We start from the raw sequence: 27,199 nt of genomic DNA on the forward strand, positions 1-27,199 counted from the left end.
CACACTTTTTCACATTTTTCTGTCGTTCTTATGCGGTCTATGGCAAGACAGATGCAAAGCAATACAGATACAACACTTGCAGCACACAAGTACAGTAGTATATTATGAGTGTGAAGACATATTCGTGGCTTTTCCGGACGTCCAAAACAAACACAAAAACAGATGAGGAAAAACATATATATACAGAAGAACAAAGGCAAGACAACACAACTTGCTTTTACAGGCCAAATAAAATTATGAGGCAGGCTGATCTGGACCCAGTTTCTCAAGTTTGACACCAGTGCATAAATGGTGCCTAGGAATTGTAGGGTTTTGCGAGTTTGGACCCTACGCGTGTTCACGAATCGAGGAAGCTATGACCAATGATTAGAAAAAGTTAACAGCAAATGGATTTATTAGAAAGGAATGTGCAGTACAGACGTCCGTGTCTTATCGGAGTATCTGCCGCACACGAGACGTGTGTCTTCTGGCAGGATACCCAAAGAAGAAGACAAAAGCTGCCCAGTAACACACAGTTTTCATATGTATGGGTCCATGGTAGAAGTGACTGCCCCCACACCCCGCAGTCAGATGCTGGGCCGGGATGGTAACTTTCCGCTCTTTAATCAGGTGTCGTTCGTCTCCACGGCAACGCCTGGGATAGGAGGATGGAGCCATCTGGTTTTCTGCGTACAAAGATCAAGGACAACCACTGGCTCCACAACACATCCTTGTCTGATTAGCAAATGGGCAACACTTTATCCGTTGATTAAATGTATAAGGTCATATTTAAGCAAATAATGAAAGTGAAACAAAAATAAAATAGTCTTTATTCCCTCTCTTAATCTATGAAATAGATCACAAAAACAATCGTGAAAATTCCCAAAGTAACCCTACAAGAAATATGGAAAGCATAAAACCCTCTCTAATTGTCCAAGCATAACTTTTAACAAGTGCATAGCCTCATGATTCAGAACACTCATAAGCTTTAAACCTGCAGGACAGTACTAGACAACTCAAAAACAGCAAAACATTTCTAAAAAAGTAATATCACGCAAAAAGTATCAGTACAACAGAAGGGCAATGCAATCACGGGGCATGTCAACATCATGACAATCAGGAAGCGGTGGAAGTTTTAGTATCATTTTCAGAGGGAGTGATAGCAACAATAAAATCATCTTGAGGAGTCAGGGAGGACATAATTACCGCGGCCATCAGCTGAGGCACCAGTCGTCTTCTCAATCAGATGGGTTAAAAGAGAACGAATACAAGGAATGCAACAGCATCCACAGATGGTGAAAATAGAGGTGAAGACAGCCAGAGTGAAGAAGATTGATGAAATGACACCCTTCCATTTACCAAACACATTCATCCAGTTATCCCACATCGACGTGTCAACACCAGAGTGTTCCTTCATTTTCTTAGCAAGGGTTGTAAGTCAAACTACGGCTTTAGTGAGGAGTCTGCCAGGTTGTGTTATTTGGCAAACACCTCCTTTCTCGGCAACAGTGCATCTAATGCGCTTCTATTTTGGATACCTAGATAAGACCCGGATGTCCGTACTGCACATTCCTTTGTAATAAATCCATTTGCGGTTAACTTTTTCTAATCATTGGTCATATCTTCCTCGACTCGTGAACACGCGTAGGGACCAAAGTCGCAAAGCCCTACAATTTTCAGTATGAATAAGTTTGTCCCTGCGATAAGTGGGATTGGCTGGTGACCAATCTGGGGTGTAACCGTTCCTCTTGCCCACAGTCAGCTGGAAAAGGGTCAAACTCACCTTTGACACTGATGAGGGCAAGCTCCAAAGCCGGTAATTCCTTTTTTAACAAATTCATGACTTTATCTTTAAAAAAAGAACAAATGCATTATGCATGCAACAGAATACACACACTGAGAAGTTACAATGGAAAATATCACAGACTTGAAACTCTGTGATTGGCTGGCAACCAGTTCAGTGTGTGGACCGCCTCCTGCCAGAAGATAGCTGGGATTGGCTCCAGCACTTCCGCGACCCATGTGAGGAAGAGCAACTCAAAAATCGGATGGAGAACTGACAGTTTTTATTCAACAAACCTTTATTAGTTGAGGGCTAATGAACAGTTCATACAATATGTTTGGGAACAAAACTGTTAACAGTTGAGACTCAGAGGAGGTAGACAGGCTCCTCTGTTTGATACAACACAGCTTCATTTCAGATATCTTTACTACATTACCATTGTGAGCTACAACACCATCTCTTAAAACTCTCATCCAATATAATAATACCTGCAAATTAGGCGAATGCCATTTTTAAAGTAGGTAGCGTACAAAGTCAACCACTGTTGCCCAAATAAAAGCGTACAATTCTGAGACGGTTTGTCTGCGTTTCTTTGAACTCGCCTCAGTTTTAGGATACAACAAAGGGAAGACATTTTCTGCTGTTTCTCCGGTTACAAAAATCACACCACACACAGTCCAGATCACTAGAACGCTCAAACAACACTCCTATTTCAAGCCTATTTCATGGTATAGTAAGTGCACTAAATACAGAAACAAACACATATACATATGCCTTGTTGTCCCATATTGAATAAGTAAGAATAAAGGACACCCCCTATGTATTTGTCATCATGTATTTAAAATAAAAAAATCCTTATCAAATCCTAATCAAAAAGATAAAATAACAGTGAATGCAGCCTATGTTTGTGGTAAAAAGTAAGAAGTCAGCAACCGAGAAAAGCCAAACAATTTTGAGAAGACAATATCTAATTATCAGCAAGCACACAAAATCGGCTAAACATGGTGTATTGCTTTACTCTCTAATCATGTTGCAGTCAGCGCACACTGCGGGTTAGATATGTGTTTTCCATACCATAGGAAGACATAAAGGGCGTAATAAAATATAAAAGACCCAAGTAAAAGCAGTGCTAAACTATCATATCGGAACAGCAAAGCTTGCCCAGAAAATGGGACGTTAATGTAATATGAGTAACCAACAGTTGATTCTGTGCCACTTTGTAACACCCAGAAGAAAGCCTTACACTCTTAAATTTGTCAGTCATTATAAAGGTGCTAAATGTTCCACACGCACACCAACATACACATTCTCAGCTACAGAAATTAATCAGTGCTTGTCTAATAAATTTTCACCGCTTACACCTGGATAGAAGGAAGTGGTCCATCCCATCAAGAGAGAGACAGACACATGCATAATCATCTCCACCTGAATACGCCCTCAGATGATTTCAAATAGGAGAGACATCTGAGCTTTACACTATATATATATATATATATATATAAAAAAAAAAAAGTCACGTGTGTCAATATAGATTCTAATTAGACTATTCATCAACGTCGATATCACAGCTAGATTGTAATGACGTTAAACAAAATTTATAGGTACAAATTCTGGAGGAGAATAAAGGACGGGAGTTATGAGTTGACCTGCTACGTTGTAACAGATTTAGTTTAAGGCCCAAGAAATAAGTGGGAAAAGTTCTATTTCAATTTCTAGAACCTTTTTACACAGGTGTCATAAACATTTGCGGAGTTGTCATTTGTTTATGTCATTAATAAAACAGTGGATTCAAGTAGCTACTACTCTATGATTGCACACTTTTAGATGTGGAAATATAATAAAATTGGATTCATACTTCTTTTAAAACTCAATCATTGCAGGAGGTGGCAGTTATGGCTTTGTGTGGTGAATTAAAACTATATAGTCATGATGGGTTATGAATAATATCACAAAGATGTCCATTAATGCGTAAATAGAATCTAAGTCTGTCCCGAGAATAAAATATTTCAGTTCCTGTCTGACAGCAACTACAAACTCCAATGAAGTTGAGACAATGATTTACGAAAACTTTTCCACCAATATTAAACTGAATACACAACAAAGACATGTAATGCTGAAACTGATCAGCCTGATGGTTTATTTTCAAATATTCACTCATTTTGAATTTGATGCATGGTAAATCTTCCCGAAAAGCTGCAATGGGGCATATTCACCACTATGTTATATCACTTAGGGCATCAATTGTTGAAACTTCGTAGGTGCAGTCCTTTCCATTACTGGCTAATGTACAACGTCAGTTGTGCAACAGTCCGGCGTCTCTGTTTTTGTATTTTACACTTAATAGTGAGCTGAGCATTTTCAATGGGAGACAGGCCTGGACTGCTGGGAGGCCTGTCTAGTACTTGTAGTCTTTTACCACAAACCCACACTGTTATAACATGCTGAATTTGGTTTGGCATTGTCTAGCTGAAATAATTAGCGAAATCCTTGTAAAAGATGTTGCTTGGATGGCAGCATATGTTGCTCCAAAACCTGAATGTACATTTTATGACTTATGGTGCCTTTACAGATATACAAGTCACCCATGCCATTGACACTGAATGACCCGCTACATCACACATACTGGCTTTTGAGCGTTGTGCTGATAACCCGGATGGTCCTTTTCCTCTTTGGCCCAAAGAATATGACATTCATCATCTCAGATGAGTTTGGGCTCAGACAAGCCTGCAGCACTTCTAGGTGTTGTTATATGGCTTACACTTTTCAACTTTGAACTTGCATTTGTAGATGTAGCGAAAAGCCGTGTTAAATGAGAGTTATCTGAAGTGTTCCTGAGCCCACATGGTTATATCGTGTACTCAATTATGCAAGTTTTTAATGCAGTGTCGCCTGAGGGAACATGAGCCATGGGCATTCATTGTTGGTTTTTGGCCTTAGCGGTTAAATGGAGAAATGTCTCCAGATTCTCAATATTTTGATGAAATGGACACTAGATGATGAACTTCCTAAATTCCTTGCGATTGTACATTGTATAACATTGCTCCTAAACGGTTGGAGTGTTCGTTAATGCAGTTGTTCACAAAGTCCTTGGCTGTGGACAACTGAGACCTTTGGGGATGCTCCTTTGATAACCAATCATGACACTTACCTGTTTCTAAATAATTTGATAGTCTGTGAAATGTTCCTAATGGGTATTGTTTGAGGATTCCTCAACTGAACCCAGTATTTTGTTACCCCTGTCTCAGGTGTTTTGGAACGTTTTGCAGGCATCAAATTCAAAACAAAAAAATATCAATAAAATAAAAGAAATAGTAATAACCCCAACCATGTTCAGTACCTTGAACGCTAAATATCTTTCATTTCTAATGTATTCAATTGAATATAGGAAGAAAAGGATTTGCAAATCACTGTCTCTGTTTTACAGAACATCCCAACTTCATTATAATTGGGGTTTGTAGTTAACCAAGTATCTTGGAGTGCAAAATCACAAGAGGGGAACTACAAGGGTTAAAGTGCAATGCAATATCTTTGAGCATCCAGGTGTAAGTTCATATATATTATTATATGTGAAGTATGATTTGCAATGATATAACATCACTCTCCAAAACCTTTATAAAATATAGTATTTTCATTCTATTCTCATCTCTTTGATTCAAGATAAAGTAATAGACAAAATACTTTTTTTGTTAAAAAAAAGGTTTTTACCCTTTTTGATTGTGCTGCAACAGTGCAACGATCTTCACAATAATTTTTCCTTCCTTCAAACAGCTGGATTTGCCAATCTAATGTTAGTGACAATATTTCAAGCTTAATTTTCTGATCAAATCAGTTAAAATATGCCCGATGACACAGTGTACAGAAAACCTACAATCCCTATTTGATTTTCTCTTCACAAATGTCTGCAGCATAAATCCTCTTATCACATCCTCTCACCACTTAATTATGGGTTTCAAAGCAGATACTGTATACCCGTCAGGTGGTACACAGACAAAACTAATGAAGATGTTTTGCTTCATTGAAACGCAGTAAGAAAAAATGACAACATTGAACACAAAACATTCTGAACACATGATCAATGATGGGTTGGATGTTGAAATGTGACTGCATCATCCATTTGAGTATATACTATAGCTATATAGAGAAATGTGTTTATGTACAGAGTATACCTGTGAAAGAAATGTGAACACACTAGCATCATGACATGACTTTACCATGCTTAGAGAATGTGTTTTGTTTTGTACGTGAGTCTTCTGGAGTGAGTGACCGTCCACTGAAAGGACACAAGAGCCCGCCTGTTGAGAAAATATTACTGTGGAAGTTAACACTGCGGAAGTTTTTGATTTCCTTTTCTCAAAATCCTACTGAGGATGGGAACTGAAATTGGAGTGGAATGGAAACAGTACCACTACCATGGGTACTTTTTAAAACTGTAGCCACATTTTTGTTTTCTCAGTGCTTAGGTTTCTTGTGAAGTTCAACCACATATTGAGGAGGCATCCTCAGTAGTTTCTACGTTGACAAAAAAAGAGCTACTCAGACACTGATAGCTTCTTCTGTTTGCTTTGTCGCACAGTAGCGCCATTGGGCTGTTGGATCAGGTCAGGATTAGTAACGTCTGTAAAGTTAGGGCTTTGTGAAGGGGACTGAGTTGAGTCAGAGAACAAGGTTGTCTCACCATCTGAGTTGTGATTAGTGTTCGGTTCTTCAGTTTCTGTTTGGGGAGAAACAACCACTGGGGGGTGCTCTTTGGGCTTGCGACCCCTCTTTTTACCAGTGGTGGCACCATTCCTCACCTCTTCTCTAACGCTGTCGTCATCCAGTGCTTTATTCTTGCTGCTGGAAATCCCTTCACCACCGGATGCACGGAACCAATTCTGAAGGAATAAAAACATTGTTAGTGCTGATTAGACACATTCAAAAATAATCAAGTGCAGCTAAATGACCTTCATTCGTTAATTCGAACATAAAACCACATTTGTAAACGGGCAGATGTTTGTGTAACCCCAAGAGTCCATAAAGTGGTTGTCATTTAACACATTGATTGCCAGGTGTTGTCAACTGTTTTAGTGCATTTTGACTATCTTACAAGACCCACAGAAAATTGTGTTCTCTGACAATACAAACACCACATCAAAGTAATGAGAAGCCTATTGTTACACCTGAAAAAAAGTTTGTTTCTAGCTTATTTCGTTCTGTAGTATAACTGGTTAGTTTCACCAGAAACACAGGCAGAATAGTGACTTTAAAGCAAATATCTTGAGCTTTTTTTAACACCTCAAATAATAAAACAACAAAAAAAATACAGAGAAAGTTTTTTTTTTTTTTTTTTTTTTAAATACCAAAATTTTCAGATATATTCCAAAACTGGTTAGAGTTTTTGTCTCAAAGTTCTGAGGACCAGGGTTCAAATCCTAGGACGACCTGTGTGGAGTTTGGATTTTCTTTCCATGTCTACGTACAGTAGGTTTTCTCCAGGCACTCTGGTTTCCTCCCACATCCCAAAAACATGCACGGCAGGTTAATTGAAGACTAAACTACTCGCAGGTGTGAAGGTGAGTATGAATGGTCGTTTGTTTATATGTGCCCTGCAATTGATTGGCAACCAGTTCTGTGTGTACCCCACCTCCTGAGAGCACTTCCGCAACACTTGTGAAGATAAGCAGCTCAGAAAAGGGCAGGATGAATATATGCGGAAGAAATGTGTCGTGAACGACGTTGACTTGCCTCATAGCTCAAAACCAAAGACAGGTAAGGTATATCACGGGTAAGAGCACACTTCATTTGGTTAATATAATGTGGGGAGTTGACGCACTCTTAACTGCTCTAAATGCTAGAAGACTCCGCATCTTGCACAACTGTGACCCTTGTAAAGAATGGTTCCTATTAATTGAATGTCTATTGTTCTTCGTTCTTGTTAGTTTGTTTTTTTTCTCTGTACTCAAAATGAATGTTGCACCAGGGCGGCACCGACTCCCGGAGACAAATTCCTTGTGTGTTGTTACATACTTGGCCATTAAATCTGATTTTGATTCTGACCAAATAATAACTGGGCTTCTTGCTTGTTAAGGGTTGACTCTAGAAGACTAAGTAATGGACAATAGAAAGACTGTCTTTGGAATGTGCTCATGCTAGTTCAGCTAACTAAAGCATGTACAGATATTGAGTGCAAAGTCCATAATGTGCAAATATATATTGTGTTGTGAGTGAGCAAGGTTGTATGACTTGAATTTATGAATTGCTGAATCCAAGTTAAGTAATTAACTGAATTTGACTCGACTGAGTTTTTGCAACAGTAACTTGGTACTTGCTTGGAACTTGAACACTAAGACTTGCAACCAGCACCTATGTCACTTCCAAACACGTCTGGAAAATATGGAGTATTGTGAACGAGAAGCTGCAACTGGACAAAATCGTTACATTGACTACAATCAACAACCAAAACAGCTGTCATTTTTAGCCACATGGGATTTACAAGGTATTATAATGTAACGCAGATGGAAATTGTACTTATGATGATGCTCTTGAAGTTTGCATAACTGTCTTTGACCCACCTGTGAGTGTGTCTTGCTTATGTGGTACTTGACACCACTTTCTGAATTAAACTCCTTCTGACAGATTAGACAAGTGTATTTTGCGAGTTCTCCACCTCCCTGTAACACACGCAAATACAAATATCACCGTCGGTGTACCTGTTCTTCATCGGTTAATAACAATAATAATAAAGAATTAAGTAACCATTTTTAACTGATTATCTTAAAAGTGTTTTGAAGGATATCTGACCAAAGTTGTATGTCAGTTAAAGGGCATATTGGTACATGCTTTTGAAAGCACTCCATTGATGATGATACATTGTGCCTGCTAAGGGATGGCTTTGTGTGGACTACACATTCATCCAAAGCCAGTACTACACTACAAATGTGGTTTATCAAGAATGAGACTGATTATCTACGCATTTCACATTATGTATAGCTTTCTTTAACATTTCTAGATTTAAATGTGAATTACATTTAATTGTACAGCATAAAACTGGTTGATAATGATGTATATAAGTATGGGTTATAACTTAATCTGTCTTATTTTGGTTTGAACTTTGTAAGAATCCAAACAACTATAAAAATTTCTTTTTTTTTTTTTTTTTTTTCAAAATAGATCAACAGTATAGAAATTCAATGTCTTCTTTGACATAGACTTGTGAGATTTCACATGTGGGCATTTTAATGAACAACCATTATAAATCTTTAAATAGAGTGAACTGTATGATTGTGTCTACAGTGTGAGGGAAGGATTTGTTTCTGGTGAGCGTGGATACCTGGCTACAATTGGCAAGGTGGGCTTTTAGTCCAGACACACTGGAATAGACAGCCTCACAGCTCTGAGCAAAACAAAAATAAACAAAACATTCAACAGTCGAACAGAACAACAATATTACTTTCTCAAATCTATTGCTCAGACTTGTTTCAATCAATAATCGAAACAAATTTGTCTTCATAGTGAGAATCATGAAACCTCTTACATCATTGGTGCAGCAGATGAAGCCATTTTCCTTGACTTGAATCTTCCAGGTCTCGAGAAGCTCCCTGCTAAAGTTGGGAAGGCCTGGACGAGTGTAGTTCAACTACACACAGAAAAGTGGTAATTAAATGTGATCTCGGCTGTACAGTATATAAAAAAAAGACTAAGTGGCTAGTCATTAATTGGAGACTCTCCATTGCCCATAGGTGTGATTATGAGTGCGACTGCCGTCTGTCTCCATGTGCCCTGCGTTTGGCTGGCAACCTGTTCAGGGTGTACCCCGCCGCCTGCCTGATGAGACCTGGGATAGGCTCCAGCACTCCCGCGACCCTCATGAGGATAAGCAGCTCAGGAGATGGATGGATATAGTTTCGAAAATATATGGCCTTTTAAGACAATGCCACAGTATTTTAATCAAATTCAACTCCGGACTTTGACTCGGCCACTTCAAAACCATTCAGAAGTTGTCTTGGTGGTGTGGTTTGGATCATTGTTGGTTGGATGGATGGATGGATGGATGGATGGATGGATGGATAAGTGGCGAGTTACTATGCCACCACTGAAGACTTTGTGTCTGAATGAGGTGTAAATATCCTTGTGTCTAAGGACTTACATTATGTAACCATTGCTGTCTCACATGTACATAAGGCATCGGCTCAGTCTCTCTTACCCTCTTGCTGTCAGGCACAAGGTCGTCCTTGATGCGGCGCTTGGTGCCCCAGTCTTTAGCAAGCTCATCCTCTGCTATCTCCTGTAGGTGGAACACTGCCACTTGAGCTGACCGGCGCCTCACTCTGCCACTAGGTGTCCGTTCGAAATCCTCTTGGAGGCTTTCATTCTGTGTTGCCTTTTCTTTGACTCTGTTCTTCACTTGACTGTCCCTGTCTTTAACCTTGTCCTTCTCCTGACCTAACTGTGTTTTTACATGCCAAACAGGTTGGCTCTGCTCTCTCTTCGTTCCGGTAAACTTGTCACAGGTGACCTGGAGAAACACCAGGACAATAAAATCTGCAACATATATGTAAATTGGATTATTTTTTTAAAAAAAGACATTTCCCAATTGCTGTTTTACCCTCTCTTTGCCAGTGTTGTTGTTGGTATCAGTACTATTGAGTTTGAAGTTGGTGGAAGCTGTCAGTGTAGAAGTGATGGCTGGGGAATGGTCAGTGCGTACATGGTAGTCCCTGCCAGTCTTGGAGCGATATGCTTTTCCACAGTGCTGGCACAAAAACATGGGTTTCTCAACATCACAGAAGTCACGTCCACAATGCTTCTGGTGGTACTGGTAGCCCATTAGACTTGTGAAGTGAGCTGAACAGCCCTGCATATTAACAGGGGAACGTGACGGATGTATGAGACATATTGTTTAATATTCTTATTAGAATGAAAACATGCCTGCAGATGAGATGAATATTTCTATAATCCTGGGTAAGAGCTCCTACAAGGCAGACACGAAGGGTAAGAACAATTGACCCCTCCGTACAGGGCATTTAACCACGCCTCCTGAAGTTACGTCACCCCACGTGTGCTAACCTCAGACAATTAGCAAAAATGGCGGCGCACGAAGAAAAGACTAGAGCGAAATTGTCCGATTTACCAGCTGATTTCTCACTCGCATTCTTAGCGAATAGTGAAATATCGGTGAAAAGCAGACAGCAGGGCTTCAAGTATTTCAGCGAGGGGTATGTCAATGGTATTTCCATGCATATTGACGGAGAAACCATCGATATTAGCGCGAGATCTTTCCGGAGTCAGAGGAAGACCGAGAAGCCACATAATATATTATAACCCAAAGACGAATTCGTCATTGACAGTTTCCTATTTTCGTGTTACATATCACACTTGTGTGCAGAATCTCTTTGTGTATCTGTATAGCAGTTTGTGAACCGCCGTATGAAGGAAAAGAAGGCGAGGCTTGATTTTCGAGTTGTTTCTCTCATTTTCTTTGTGTAACGTCACGCGCTCCCCTCAATAATTATTCTTGAATTAGTGCCGAACCTACGTAAGTCCCGACCGAGTACGACAATCACTACTTTAGTGTCCTCAAACATCCTTCCTTCAGTCTTGGAGTCTCTGTGCACGTCAAAGGCTTTTAGGACTCGCTAGTCTGGTTTAGCTTAGCTCACTAGCCGCCAACAAAGAGACACGTTTGTGCAGTCAGGTCCTCGCAAAGTATCGCTCAACACAGATCAAGTGTGTCAATCATTAACACGTAGCTATGTTATGCAAGCGAAGAACTGCTAATTCATTTATATGAGACATGTATTGAAAATCAAATATAGGGCATACCTTCGTGCAAACATATCTGTTCCGGTTGATATTAGATGGATTCAGTTGATGATGCAATCTTCCACAAAGTTTGATCCATCAAAGACATTTTTCGTACTGGGTCTTCGGTTTTGGAAAGGGTACGAATTGAACCTGATACCTGTCGTCACTATTATAAAGTCCGTGACTACACCTCTTAACCTTATCTATTGTTAAAGAACCCAAATACGCGATAAAACGCTAACAAAAGCTATACTGGACCATGCAACGTTGTCTCAGGTAACGGCGGACGCCCAAAAGGGGCATGGTTTATGCAGATCCCTGGCCTCTAATTGGTCAGCGACGCGGATGATCAATTTCTACGGAGGGGTCAATTAAGGAAGTGTGGTAAAAAGGCCAAAAGACAAAATCATAACTTGCATAATAAGGAGGAAAATATGACATGAAATCTGGAAATGGGAGGCCCAGCAAACCAAGCACTGGAAAGAATGCCAGAAGCAAAAATTCAATTACGTACCTCATTGGGACATTTGAGTCTACCCATCTGTTTGAGTATTCGGCGTAATCGTTCTTGCTCGTTGTTAATCTGGGCCTCACTCCATGAGGACTAAGGGGGATCAAACACATTCCGTAAGTGCATCTAAAACAACATGGGATGTTTTCTTTATTTTTCCATTTCACGTGTTCACATTTTACAAGGATTCAATGACTTTATGGTTATGACACCTGTGAAATTTAAGTGTTGTGTGGTGCCAAGACCACAAAAACAGATGGCAAAACTCCCACACAGAAGAAAGCCAAGGAAACAGATGACTGGACAAGCTATAGATTTATTAGGAGAATCCCAGTTATGGGATTTCCCATGTAAGCACATTGAAATGACAAATGCTCTCATATTTCACACAAACCCATGAAATAATTTTGAAGATTTCTATGAAAGACAGCACAGAGAGAAGACGTGATCTTGCTGCAGCAACGGAAATATTAAAGGTCAAGTGTCATGAAATGGATGATTTTTCGTATGTTATTAATGAAAAAACGTCAGCCAATATGGGCCCATGCATTTCTTTTCCCCCACCACAAAAGATGATTTTGACGTATACAGCTTTTTGTAACTTCCGCCAGGCAAATCCTCTCGAGGGATTTTTTTCGAGAAGAAGCAGGAAGTGACGTAAAGGACAGCGGCGCCCCCAAGTTGACTCGTTTGTTTCCATTAGTTTTACCTCCGGGAAGGTAGCTCATTGTTCCTTCGTGTTAGCCAAAATGCTGGCTCATTGCATTGCTGGACATTGCTTGAACACTCAGGAGAATGGAATTACTCTTCATAAGTTTGAAAGAGACCCGGTTCGTTGTGAAAAATTGATTGCACGGATGCAGAGGACGAGAGCTTCGTTGGTTCCAAATAACAGGTAGGTGTGTATACAGCTACTAAAAAAAAAAACAATAGTTTGGGGCGGACCATGTAATCGGTCTCTCATAACAGAAAAAAAGATCCGCGTATGAAATATGTCGATGTGCGCGTCGGACGGCGTCGGGCTGCTGAGCGGAGGGCAGCGATTCTGAAGAACTCAGCCAACAATGTCTCACTCAGCCTCGTGCACACAATAATGCGCCCCGGCTCGATAGTGTGGATCGCGTACTGCGGTGGTTGTGAACATCCCTCTAAAAGCAGCATGCCTCAGCTCCATTATATGCCACCACGGCGACGAAAATCAGCCCGGCTGACTATGTTGTTCATCGTACGGCGGCGTAGCAGTACGGCTTGGCTCCGTCATAAGCCACACCGGGCAGAAGTGGATCGGACGGGGATGCAGTTTGGCCGTGATCGCATATCATCTGAATATGGCTCAAAACAAGTGTAATATTGCCCCGAGGGCTCGAAACAATAGTGTAATATTGCCCCGGTAACTTCACTCAGTTGTGTGGTGTTGTCCTTTTCGAAAAGAGCTTCCGTGTCAGAAGGGACGTGTTCGTCTCCCATAGTACGGGTTCACTGCATGTTTTCATTGCCGAATGTCTGGGTGACGTCACTTACAGAGGATGCAGCCAATATGGCGACCACTTGGATATCGTACAATGACACTTCTGCAACTTTGCACATAGATGATGCACTCTCCACTCACATTTATTTTTTCGTATGGACATTGAAGTGAATAACGTTATATGTATTTTTCATTACAATATCTATTTTAGAATGTTTATAGGGATGACACTTGGGCTTTAAGGTCAAAGTCAGAAGCCCTGTCCTTCTGTCAGCATGCTATGCTTTTAGCTCTGAATTGCTGCTCTGCTGCAACAATCATGGCAGCTGAGACCATTATCATGAATTACAAAAACTTAACCCACCAAAATATATACGGTGAAACCTGTGGTTATGAGTTTAAATTGCAGTTGATTCACCATTAGTTTATTTTATTGGGTAAAGTCATGCTTTTCACAAGTCACAATTTTCACAAACACATTATGTTGACAGAGTACAGTATGTACAAAGAAATCAGCTTGTTCGACTGCTCTTGTTAAACTCGACTCATTCTCATATTAGGCTTTTCTTGATAAGCTTCCATGTTATACGGCTTCAAATGTGTGATGATTCAAAATCCTCCAAATCATCTCTGATCTAGCAAGTGGAGGCCAATACGATGAAACTACTTTGGCTCTTGGTCCTGGAATGACCTTCAGAGCCTAATCAGACTTGCCTCGTTGGTATCTTTGTACAGTTTTCAACTAAAAGTTGTTCTTGATGCGAGTTATTCCTGCTCTGACATGGAGCACTTTTCTTTGCACATTGACTTTGTAAATTTTCCTCATGGTGCTGTGACATTCTAAACTACTGTTATTTTGTTGTGCTTGCATTATGTTCATTTGGTCAGTATTTACTGATCTCCATTCTCGAAGCCTTTTGCGAGTCAGTGCCATGACTGTTTGCAATAGTTTAATTGAGGCTATTATTTATCAATTTTTTTGTGCTGAAACTGAACTGATTGTAAACTAGGTCATCGTTAATCTGAGGTTCCACTGTATAACATAAGTTATAGACATGCCATGTACTGTATTATTAGAAAATATGCTCACACAAAAACACTCACACAGCATGCCACAAGGTTTGTAGCACATCCATTCATGAAATATTCACGATACTTTTTGAAACTGATTTGAATTATTCAACAAACCCCAGAGCTCTAATGCAATGAGTGCTCTGATAATATCTTTAAGATGCTCTCTCAGCTGTCAAACTTCAGTTAGCTGCAGAAAGAGCGTGCTCTTGAGGGGTGTCTGTTCATTAATGAAACCTAAGATAAAAATTAGAGGAGTACTCCCTGGTGACAAATGAAAATGTGATACAAATACTGTAGCTTATCAAAGTGCAAATGCTGTTGTGAGTAGGTCATTTACGTGCAGAAAACCTCACACCAGACTGAGTGAAAGCTGACAGTGGTGTCAGTATAGGGTGGATTTTTATATGTAGTGTTGGTTTGACCTCTTTCATATTTAGTTGTGGTGCTAAGTAATAAGGCTCACATTCTACGGACTCCCTTTGTCATTGAAGAGACAAAATCTCAAAATTAGTATCCGCCTGTGGAATTAAGTAATTTTTAGTGCAGATGGGTGTGTACCTTGGAGTTGTGCTCTGCCATGTTGTGGTAGTTAAGGCCTGCCTTGGACCTGAATTGTTTGTGGCACAGTTGGCACTTCAGGGCTTCTTGGAGCTGCATGGGGTTGAAGGTGAAATTAAGGCAAAATATTAATATTTCAAATAAAAGCAAATGGCCAAACAATGGGCCAATCAATAAAGCAATATTTCATCTGCAACCTAATTTTGTTGTGACCTTTGAATATCCCTCAGTTGCCAATGCGAGTCACTCACATGATTTGTTTGGCAGGTTTTATGCCTCAACCCATTCCTGACACAACACTCCCATTTTTTAAATATATTATAATGTACAGTGGTACCTCTACTTACAAATTTTTTTATAAAAGATTTGTAATGTGATTTATCCGTAAGTAGAAGCACATTTTACATGTAAATAGCCTAATCCGGAACTGAATTTTCCTTTGTAACTAGAGACAATATTTTCCTGAGGAGACATTTCGTAACCTGAATTTTTCATTACTAGAGGTGTTCCTAAGCAGAGGTAGCACTGTACTGTAAAATTATTTTGTGAATGACAAAGTTCTGCGATTGGCTGGCAATCAGTTCAGGGTGTACCCCGCCTCCTGCCCGAAGATAGCTCGGATAGCCTACAGCACTCCCACGACCCTTGTAAGGATAAGCGGATCAGAAAATGGATGGATGGATTGATGGATGATTAAGTTATAGTCTGCAAAGCCCCAGGGTTGAGGTCAGTTTTGGAATCATTGGTCTGTCCCATATTTTCTTACCTTATGGCAAATCTCCATGTGTTTCTTCAGGCCGTGGATAGTTTTCCTGGTGACAATTGAGCAGGTGGGGCACACAACTTCACCTCGCTCTGAAATTGCTTTCTGCCATTGAAGGTCAGGAACAGTACCTAAAATAAAAAAATAAAAAAAAAAAGCAAGCTGTTACTCCGTGAGTGAATATACCAAATATTTGTAGTATGACTGTCTTGGGATTCCTCTGTTTGATTTTGGATGACGTCTATTTCTCACGAAGTGAGGTATTCTTTACTTGAGTAACAACCCTGCTTTCCTGAATAGTCATGATATTTAAAATTAAGATCCCATGTCCCAGCTTGTATTTATTGTTCTTCATCAACTTTTGAGTTAAGGCATATTATGTACACACTGACCTTTGCTGCCTCCCACTGGCAAGAAACAACAACAAAATTTTCTTTGCAAGAAATTATTTATATATTTTGCTTATAGAGCAATCAAAAGTAAACACTTGATATGAATGAAGAATTTACAGTGTGTGGGTCATTCTAATCCAGAGTAGAAATGATTGTGTGATAAAAATTTTCAACAGTGGTTGATATATATACACACACACACACACACACACACACACACACACACACACACACACATATACATATGGATTAAGATTCGTACGTACAAAAAAATATAAACCGCTTCAGTCACGATGTTGCATTCTTCAGGGAAAGATGAACCAAAATGGATAAATTTTCTAAGGTGATCAAGTTGTTTACCTGAACTGGTGGTGGCTGTGTGTTTTGTGGAGGACTGATTTGAAGTTGGTCGTCTGTGAGGCTCCTCAGTAAATCCCTTCCCATCCCGTCTCTTCATGCGACTTGCCTTGAGCTTCTCCTCCACTTTAGTCATACCTGCAGCACACGCGCACACAGACACAAAATTTGGGAGGTCACTAACGGCACAGGTTTGGAACAGAGATAACATGAATGTATTTATTTGTCAATACCTTTCAATCCGAATGTTCCAGAGATCGAAGGCTGCTCTCCAGTGAACTTCTTAGGTGTTTTCTGCTTCCGTCCTTGCTCAAGAAATAACATGAAAGAAGACAAGGTCAAACAGTTAGAGTAGAAGTATTTGGTGAAAATGGAAATGCTGTAATCTTACTATGTTTCATTCGTTCCGGGTCTTCATCGGGATAAGATGGCGGCAGGCTGCCACATTCGCTTTCACTACCCCCTGCATCAGAGGATGTGGTTTGGGACTGAGACTGCTTAATTTGAGGCTGGGCTGACGGGGACTGGTGACTCTGCAGTGACGGCTGACTATGCTGTTTCCTTTCACTCCTCTGGTGGGTCAGCTCTCCATTTCGAGAAGGGCTGGACACCTCCAGTGTCTTTTTCACTTTGAAGAACACTGGTGATGGAGGGTTGTTCTCCAGGGCCCTAAATTCATGAATCAAGTAATGTCAGCCAGCAATATGGCATGTCTAATATCATTACACCCGATAACAGGCCAGGATATGTTAAAATCTTGTTCACCTTTTTACGGTGCTGGACTTGACAGGGGTCTTCTGAAACTTAGGCTGCTCATCCTTTGTTTCTAAACTAACCCTGTCTGGGTGGTTCCACAGCATGTGTTTCTGTAGGCGCACCTTTGTTATAAACACTGCCTCACAATAAGGACAGCCATGACTCCGCTTCTCAGCTACTGCGGTCTGAAAGGGAAAAAAAAAAACAAAAAACAAAAAAAAAAACAAGAGATGAGGACAAGGGGTCTCCAGAAAGCACATGTAATATACAGTAATCCGTCTCTACTTCACGGATCACCTGTCGTGGATTCAGTGCATCGCGGGTTTTTTTTTCACCCCAATCCCCCGGAAAATAGCCAGATTGGCTTACATTAGGTACTATATTTACGTGAGGCGGATTGATATAACGCGGATTAATATAAGGTATGTCCCTGCACAACATGTGGAACAATTAACCAAAAAAAAAACCAAAACATTCGATTGGTTGCTGGGGTGACATCAACCAATGAGAGCACGAGTGGCAACTTCCCTTGTCCCACCCATTTCCTTGTTGTCGAGATCTCGTCCCCACGGTTGATCAGCTGCATATGTACTGTATCTTGGTCTTGTGTTTGTGATAGCTTTTTTTTTTTTTTTTTTAAGCAATCGCATTTTTTGATTATGTAGTTGCAATACTGTACCACTTCAGCGTTGTAGCCCAGTAAAAACTTCCTCCGCGACACCCGAGAGGTGGTAATGCCGAGGGTACTCCATTTTGGGACACATCGGGAGGAATCAACCACTTTGTGCAGCTAATGGCGCGGGCACCGCAGAGACCGACTGGGATGTCCTCCATGGCTCCGGACTGGGCACTTTTCACCTTGTTGGACCCTGCATTGTGTTTCTCACACTCAAGGACGAGGCTTTTTGACCAGAAAAGGTTCGAATGGACCGTGGAACCAAAGCTTATCATTAAAAAAAAAAAAAAAAAAAAACAATGGCGAAAGGATTAACACTGATGGACATGAATGGGCATAAAGACTTGGGCTTCAGTCGGAAGACCATGGCGATTATTATTAAGGACAAAGCCCGTATTTCAATGCACATGAAGGGTTTCGTCCCATTGAGGGATACAGTGATCACGACGCAACTTATTTTGTGAAGAAAAAAAAAACCGAACCAACGTTCTTCAATTGATGCAGAGATGGAAAGATTACTTACGCTATGGATAGGGGATCCGAATCAAGATAGGGTTAATAGCAGCCTCATGTTCATTAAGGGAAAAGGCGTGGCATCTTTGCCTAACTTTGAAAGAGCAGAATGGAGAGGACGCCAAGGAGGAATTTGTCGCTAGCAACAGCAACCTGCACTTGCTTACCTAGCAAGAGCTGAGTGCAGCCTGACTTAATTCTTGACCATCCCATCCTCCCTTCCCAAATAGTAAGTGAAGCATCTTATGATTTTTACTTTAATGTATTTTAGTTTTTTGTATATCAAGTAACAACACCCATCCATTTCTGAGCCGCTTATCCTCACGAGGGTCATGGGAATGCTGAAGCCAATCCCAGAGGTCATCGTAAATTTTTACTTTAACGGTGATGTCTGACTTGACGCGAAATTTGAGTTAAGTCACGACTGTGGGAACGGATCTCAGTCGTAGACCGAGGATTCCCTGTACATAAAAATTCCCAGATAGTGTGTGGGGGGTTGGTAGTAGTTGGCGGGGTTGGGGGGCATTCCCACTTTGCAGTTTTTCACATTTTGCGGGGGGTTCTGGTCCCCGTTAACCGTGAAAAACGAGGGATTACTGTATTCAGTTTGCTTGCTAGTAGCAAGCTAGGCAATGTGAGTCTCCTCTCAATCACATTGTACATTGGAGATAGTACAATGTAGGTAGAGATGGGGAAGAGGCTCACCCCTTGGCAGCGTTGATAGTGGTACTTTACACCATAGATGCTTGGAAACTCTAACTGGCAGCTTGACCATGGACATTTAACTCTGGAGCGACGTTTAAACTCTTCCTTCCACTGTACCATCACGTGGGCCTGTTTGGGGAAAGGACAAGATATGAATAAATGTAAGGTTGTTGCTTCATTGTATATTGTGCAAATTCATGTATGGTGGCCTACTCAGAGCAAATACCTAGCGCACTTCAAACACCCCCTCAGTTCAAAGAGGGTTACTCACAGGGATGGTTCGCAGTTCCTGCTCTTCTGCTTTAGGACAACCTTTCCTCTTCCCCTCTCCTGCATCGTCACACACCGTGTGTGCTGGCAAAATACAAGACAAATAAATAAATAAATAAAGCTGCATTGCCACTACATAGAGGTGGTGACTCATTCGAGAGACAGATCTAAATACGAGAAGTGGTCAGTGGAATATGGATAATAATTTCATTCATTTCTACTGTGTACTGTATGCACACAGAGGCCCCGTAGCTCAGTGGTTAGAGCACTGGTTTGGGTTCGTATCCCACTGGGGCCTCCACTCCCTGAGAAGGGTTGCGTCAGGAAGGGCATCCGGCGTAAAAATTGTGCCAAACATATATGTGCGTTCATCTGAGATGACACGCTGTGGCGGCCCCAAAAGGGACAAGCCGAAAGTAACCTCCTCCACTGTATGCACACTGCCATTCTAGGTCTGGTTTCGTCGATACTTTATTCACATTTGCTTTGGAATATTTTAGCGATGCATACAAATAATGCAAATGTTCAAAATACCCAATCCACTAATGACTAAGCACAAAGTAAACATCTGACAAATATGAATGAACACATAAATGTATGGATATTTGGGTTTGAGCTTTGGCATTATTTTAAGTGTAGTGTGAGCAAATGCTGTCTGACAAGCCCAATCTATCAGGCATAATTCTCTCGTGCTGGTGTGAACCTTTGACACATAGAAGCCCACAGAAAAATGACTGCTTTGCTTTATCCTTCACTCAATTCCTGAGACTGCTGCTTTCATCGTTGCTCACGCAATGTCTAAAGAAAGTCACAAGTGTTATTCTCCTTTACCTCTCAACTCTTGATTTCTACCCCGCCCACATGACAACCAAAGTGCTGCCGGTTATTATTACCGGTAGATTTTTCCCGTTACAATTGGATCTTTTATAAATGAAAAGTGTACTCCATTTTGCGTAGTGCTAGAGTCAAGGGGGGGTGGAGAGGAAAGAGTATTTTGGGGGGAGACAAAGGGAGGAGAGGAGCGAAAAGGACGGAGAGGAAGTATAGGCAGGAATCTTCAAGGTGGGTGACTTCTTTGACCAAGCGAAATACTACAGGTACATCTCGATTAAATTGCAAGTGTCCAAAACTTAAACCTATAATCAACATTTTTTTTAAAACAGTAATTTTCACCCATCACACAACAAGAGTAGATAACAGAATGGTGATTAAGCCTATCAGCTTGTGACACGATGCTATATCTTTCAATACTTATTTCTTTACATTTAGTGATTATCCTATCCATTCCCATGCTGGAGTACTTGGTGCCGCTCTAAAATAATGAACGAAAATGATGTATCAAATACTGTAACAGGCAGGCCCATATATGGACAGGGCGAAGATTGATTGAGCCATAGAACGGAGAAAGCATGCAGGGTTGGAAGGAAAAGAAAGCCGGACATATCGAAGCAACACAGGCTTTGATTTAATGCTGACTTCCAGCATTTTAGTGCGTCAGATATCGCATACTATGGCTTTATGTAGTTCTGTTTAAAATGTGAAACTCATATAGAGAACAGAATAATAGGGCAAAATTCAGCCATATCAGATATTGAAAATGTCAAAACTTCAAATGGCTAACAAAATGTTTTTGTGAAATAGAAGGAAGACTTGGAAAACACACTGAGGAAAAAAAAATATATATATAGGTAAGCAGTGAAAGCACGCACACATGTAGCCTTATTTGTGGTGGCACCCAAGCTAGCTCAGAGCACTCAGGGCACCTACCAGGATTATAAAAATGGAAGGATGATTTTTGCATGAAATAAATTATTTGGTTTTCAGCCTAGAACAAGCTTACACTGGGATAAACCCCCCGCGACAACCCTTAAATATCCCTCTACATCAATGATGTATATAACATTTTACATTCCACTCATCTTCCACGTTTTATCACCTTTATGGTTATGGATAAGGTTCACCCATATCTGGTGAATGTTTAATCACAAGCACAGATACTAAGTGTAACCTCTTATTTCATATAGTAGAAATAGAATAACGACACAATGAATGGGATTACATGGCTAGTAGTAGACCAAGGAATACTGCAGTTCATGGAACAAGGTGTTAAAACATACACAGTAGTAAGCCTACATACTAGAACATGACTCACAAACAGGTAAGCAAATGTGTGGTTACGTATAAATGGATATTAGTATTATAATATGAGGGGACTAAACAGTATTATTAATATTCTCCAACCAACAGAGCAAATTTCTCTTGGTTGTCTAAATTGCAGCTGGAGGGCTTGTGCTGCGTAGTAAATTGAGCATTCATTCAAATTCCTATTGCAGAAAACAAAGGTCTTGTAAAATAAGGTCCTCATTAACAGATTCTGCTCCTGGGGAAGATACATTCTCGTTGCTATGGGAATTAGATCGACTTGTCGCTGTTATCACTGTCAAAAACCTCTTTGGGGAAATGCAATTACAATTTAATGTGGATCCATTCAATGAACAGCCAAGTAAACACAAGCAGAAAACTTGGTATGGACAAAACACACAACAGTTAACAAGAAGGAGCCAGCCTCTTTGTTGTAGCTTAAGTCTGAGGAGCATACTCAGTCATTGTCCTCGCTGAAAGAAACCATTCATATTCCAAACGTCAGCCATCAAACCACAAGTCGAAGGGATAAAACAGCTGCAGCTTTAGTGTTGGAGAATGACTTGTTCCCAGCTGTCTGCATATCTGTACAACTGTTCAGCCACTCTTGGTAACCTTTGTAAATTAACCCGGGAAAGAGAGGAATAGTGAAGAAAACCATCACCAAAAAGGAATTTAACCCATTCATTAGATAATGATAACAAAGGAAGGGTTCAGTATAGAGAACAGAACAGGACCTTATTTCTGAAAATGAAACAACTTGACTTTTTCTCTATTGTCATGAAAATAAAAACAACATATGCAGCCAAGCTTTTAGAAATAGGTAATTTTTTGAGTCAGAGAAGCATCAAGACCCATGGGTCTTGGCAGCTGTCTGATGCTCTCATATAACCCCAAAGTTCCCCCAGCTACGCCTGCAATTGCTCCCTACACGCTTCCAACACGCATGCACGCACTCACACAACATTAACAGCGCAGATTTGTTTTCCACTGCAAGGACTCACACAGGAGCCATTGTCTAGATCTGCCTAGTCGGATTACAACTATCCAGCTATTTGGAAGATTCATGCAAATGGCAGTGGCACAGTGTGTGGAAGGAAGAGCCGGTATCACAACTTTGTGTCACAGTTTTCTCTTCGAATGAGAGAATCTGACTAGGGGCTGAAACAGACAAACAAAGCTTTCTTTGAAGAAGTCTACAGAACCATCTATTATAACAAACTCTTTCCACCTGACACCAAAACAATAAATTTTGACACATTTTCTAAAAAAATTGGGCAGCACGGTGGCGCAGCTGGAAAGCGTTGGCCTCACAGTTCTGAAGTCCCGTGTTTAATCCCGGAGCCGCCTGTGTGGAGTTTGTATGTTCTTCCTGTGCCTGCGTGGGTATTCTCCGGGCACTCGGGTTTCCTCCCACATTCCAAAAACATGTAACACTAATTGGACACTCCAAATTCCCCCGAGGTGGGCTTGTGAGTGTGACTGTTTGTCTCTATGTGCCCTGGCAACCAGTCTAGGGTGTACCCTGCCTCCTGCCTGTTGACAGCTGAGATAGGCTCTAGTACTCCCCAAGACCCATGTGAGGATAAGCGGATGGTTGGATGGATGAATAAAAAAAAAATGCCTGACCAGTTACAGTTGCCCAAAGTAAACTTCGCCTCCAACAGTGAACATACCAATATTCAGGATAGAATACCTTAGACACTCAAAGCTCAACAACTCGTGGCTGTTTTCACTATTTTCTCGCAATATCATCAGCACTCACTGCAAAAAACAAATACAAATGGTTGTGCGTTTATTTTGCTTGTTTACAACTGACAACGCATCATATGGGTCGAATCCATGTCTTTTCAGCACATCTTAATGTGCTCAAATGGTTAAGATCTGCGGATTGACAACAGCTTTTGTGAAGATAGCAGCTCATTGTGAACACACCTGTGGCTCAATATTACAGTACACGTAACATACGGCACACACTTCAAATAAAAGAGCTTTGGCTTCAGATTCCTGCCTCTTTCTCTGGTAATTCAGAGTACCTCAATGGTCTCTTCAGATCAGCACTGATTCTAAGTGCCTTCGACATCAGCTGCATACTTCACCACCCTGGAAGCTGCCGCATCTATTGCCGGATGCTCATTTGAGCCAGAGCCAACAGTGAATTTACTGACGCCCTGTCATGAGCGCTTGATTTATTGTCTGTGTTCAGTTTCCATGTGGTTAGTTAAATTCTGGTAACAGAAGCACACAGGTTAACAGATATGGACGTTAAATACTTTCCCTTATAACAGCTGTTACACATTCAGGCTCTGAGGAGTACGGGAGTGTTGAAAATCTGCAAAATATAAAAATTTTTTTTAAAAATTCTCACCAACCCATTATTTACTCGATATAATTATTGTTGTGTGGATCATATGCTGTGGTTTGACAATAATAATTGTCAAATCAACAAGTGGCCAGTGATCGTAAATGACGTCAAAAGACACCCGACAAGACTAAAATTAAACTAGCATTTGGATTCAAATATACTGTATAAATATACTGACGGGCAGTCAATGTATTTTGCTGATCAATGACATCATTGATCGGATCAGCGAATTATGACACTAATGCCGATCATATTGGCGTAAAGTCTAACTTTCTTACTGTTGTATGACAGTTAAGAGCAATGAAATATTCAGAACATTGCCTATCAACTTAAATCTTTGATGATGGCAACATTGGATCCTGGGGGAAAAAAAAGGATTTCACATTATTTCCTATGGGAAGATTTGTTTTAAAACAACAACTTCAAGGTCAACCAGTAACACAGTATGGATTGTGTTGGAATTTCGAGGTTCCAATGCAAGCGACAAGACATGGAGAATAAAAACAGGCAGAGAGTGACTGAGAAATTGATGCTGCTACAAATACGTGGGGTCAGCAGATGGGACATGAATGATGTCCTGCAGTCAGTAAAGTTGGCACACACACGGCAACGTATTTATTACATAAATAAATAAAAGAAGCAGCAAGACTTCACTACGCATGAGTAACCAACTCCTCTAAAATGACAAATGGACTTTCTACACCATGTCCTGTCTTCTTCTGACATGCAACAATCTTGGCAACCAGGTTGCACTACAATTTCAGACATACATTTAATACCCTAAAAAAAGCGCAAGAACTACGTCACTCAGTAAGCTGCAGTTATACGAGTCATTTCCCCACAGAATAAAAATATGCCTTGAAGTATTATTTTGTCATTCTACATGCATTACTGCACTGTTTGTGCTGAAATAGCCATTGCATAAAGTGTTCTAACGGCAGCAAACTTTATGTTAGTTTCTTTAGTTTAGTCTGTTCACATGAAGCTCACTAACTTTTATAAGAGGAATTTTGGTTAAATACACAAAGTTTAATTGTCTTTTTTATGTTTAAAGTTAAAATGGAAACAGCAATAAATAGGTTGAAGAAAACACTTCACCTCTTTTTGAAGAATTGCTCACTTTTTCCAACTATTTACACCCGCAAAAGGAGAAACGAAGTGTAGGCCGACTGATGGCTCGTACCGCCAAAGAAAGAAAGAAAACCTCATAAGTAAGTCGGGTCACTCACAAGTCAATGTATCATTGACCATTTTGACAGTATTTCTGTTGAAAATGAAGTAGTCAACACTTAAAATTTATGACTGTTGATACTCTATTACAGTAATCAATGTTTTTGAGATAGAGACCTAACTCCTGGGTACTGACTAATGCTAAGAGCTACCAGTTAGATACACAATTCTGAAATAATAAATTTACTCAAATGACCTTTAACTAGGCGGCATGGTGCAGTAGTTGTAGAGTAGCTGTAGAGCATTTGGCCTCACAGTTCTGAGGATCGGGGCCCAAATCCCAGACTCACCTGTGTGGAGTTTGCATGTTCTCCCCTTGCCTGCGTGGATTTTCTCCGGAGACTACGGTTTCCTCCCACATCACAAAAAATGTATTTATTGGAGACTCTAAATTGCCCCTAGGTGCGATTGTGAGTGTTGTCTTCATGTGCCCTGCGATTGGCTGCCAACCAGTTCAGAGTGTACCCTGCCTCCTTCCCGATGACAGCTGGGATAGGCTCCAGTATACCTGCGACCCTTGTGAGAATAAGCGACTCAGAAAATGGATGGAACTTTAACTACATGTTAGTATTAGTAACGACATTGATCTATTTGTAGACACTGATCAAGTTGATGTTCCCTCACAGTATTTATCAACAGGTAGGAAACAATTATCAATATTCATCAATATAATTTGAACTCAGTCAAGTAATGAGGGATGAGAGAACAATGGGCACAATAACAACTATATCAGCAACCGTAATAGTCCCATTTCTAGACATCTCTGAAACTGTTTATATTGGATAATCATCTTTATAACGCTTCAAAATCACCTGTGAGCTCATTTTAGAACAGGCCCGGGGGCTGCTCATATGGCCCTGCATCTTCATGACCCCTGGTTTACATCTACAAAGTAATAATAATGTCATGATCCAAGCTGCTTATCCTCACAAGGGTTTCAGGAAAGCTGGAGCCTTTCCATGCTAGCTTCGGGCAAAAGGCGGACTACACCCTAAACTGGTCGCCAATCAGTCACAGGCAGATATCAACACCATCAGTGAGCAGGAATCGATCCCACGCTGCCCGCACCAAAGGCAGGCGTGTGTACCACTACGCCATCAGTGACATGTATAATAATAAATAATATATAATAAATAATAATAATAATGAATAATAATAATGGCAGCACAGTGGCGCAGCTAGAATGCATTGGCCTCACAGTTATGATGTTCCAGGTTCGATCCCGGGCCCGCCTGGGTGGAGTTTGCATGCTCACCCCGTGCCTGCGTGGGTTTCCTCCGGGCACTCCGGTTTCGTCCCACATCACCAAAACATGCAACATTAATTGGACACACTAAATTGCCCCTAGGTGCGATTGTGAGTGTTGTCTTCATGAGCCCTGCGATTGGCTGGCAACTAGTTCAGGGTGTACCCCGCCTCCTGCCCGTTGACAGCTGGGATAGGCTCCAGCACTCCCCACGACCCTTTTGAGGATAAGCGGCTAAGAAAATGGATGGATGATAATAATAACATCACTATATTAATGATATTACTGGTGCTTTGACCTAAGATAAGCCATATGCATACAATTACATGTCAGACCTTGATATTACATGACATCTTCAATTAAGTAAACAACACTTCTTGAACACGCTATAAAGAACCTACAGTAGTTCTGCTCATAGCTCCTGTGCGAGATAACGTTTTCAGAGAAAAGCTGTACATTTACATAAAATAAAAACAGTCTAAGGAACGAAATAAGCACGATGTGATCCTGATCTTTTAGTTCTTGTCTCGCAAAGTAAGATTTGTAAAGCTGTCAAATGCACGCAAAACGTGTCAGCACACAAACACACAGCCTCACATGCATCATAATCCATCCTTGAGGGTAACCT

At 40.7% G+C, this 27,199-nt stretch overlaps 1 protein-coding gene and 1 long non-coding RNA gene across 5 annotated transcripts in view; one reads left to right on the forward strand and one right to left on the reverse strand.

Moving 5' to 3' along the window:
• Positions 1-2,048: 2,048 nt before the first annotated feature.
• The window catches only part of znf512b (zinc finger protein 512B), a 29,409-nt gene continuing 4,258 nt past the window's right edge, over positions 2,049-27,199 (reverse strand). For 3 of the 4 annotated variants that reach the window (XM_061811552.1, XM_061811542.1, XM_061811532.1), the window contains 15 exons: positions 19,590-19,672; positions 19,319-19,447; positions 17,434-17,609; positions 17,060-17,337; positions 16,902-16,973; positions 16,672-16,806; positions 15,923-16,050; positions 15,157-15,249; positions 12,060-12,149; positions 10,347-10,595; positions 9,945-10,256; positions 9,276-9,377; positions 9,072-9,134; positions 8,314-8,412; positions 2,049-6,636 (listed from right to left, as the gene is read on the reverse strand). In XM_061811552.1, the coding sequence (XP_061667536.1) occupies positions 6,292-6,636; positions 8,314-8,412; positions 9,072-9,134; positions 9,276-9,377; positions 9,945-10,256; positions 10,347-10,595; positions 12,060-12,149; positions 15,157-15,249; positions 15,923-16,050; positions 16,672-16,806; positions 16,902-16,973; positions 17,060-17,337; positions 17,434-17,609; positions 19,319-19,447; positions 19,590-19,672 (2,354 nt within the window). In that variant the 3' untranslated portion in view covers positions 2,049-6,291. The remainder of the gene's footprint in view (positions 6,637-8,313; positions 8,413-9,071; positions 9,135-9,275; positions 9,378-9,944; positions 10,257-10,346; positions 10,596-12,059; positions 12,150-15,156; positions 15,250-15,922; positions 16,051-16,671; positions 16,807-16,901; positions 16,974-17,059; positions 17,338-17,433; positions 17,610-19,318; positions 19,448-19,589; positions 19,673-27,199) is intronic. The other variant, XM_061811560.1, reaches the window with a different exon arrangement.
• Positions 7,199-9,864, forward strand: LOC133496268 (uncharacterized). Its single transcript, XR_009793766.1, has 3 exons — positions 7,199-7,510; positions 9,325-9,394; positions 9,481-9,864. It is a non-coding gene; the product is annotated as an uncharacterized LOC133496268 (long non-coding RNA).

The sequence above is a fragment of the Syngnathoides biaculeatus genome, chromosome 2 (genome assembly GCF_019802595.1).
Source record: "Syngnathoides biaculeatus isolate LvHL_M chromosome 2, ASM1980259v1, whole genome shotgun sequence".
NCBI lineage: Eukaryota > Metazoa > Chordata > Actinopteri > Syngnathiformes > Syngnathidae > Syngnathoides > Syngnathoides biaculeatus.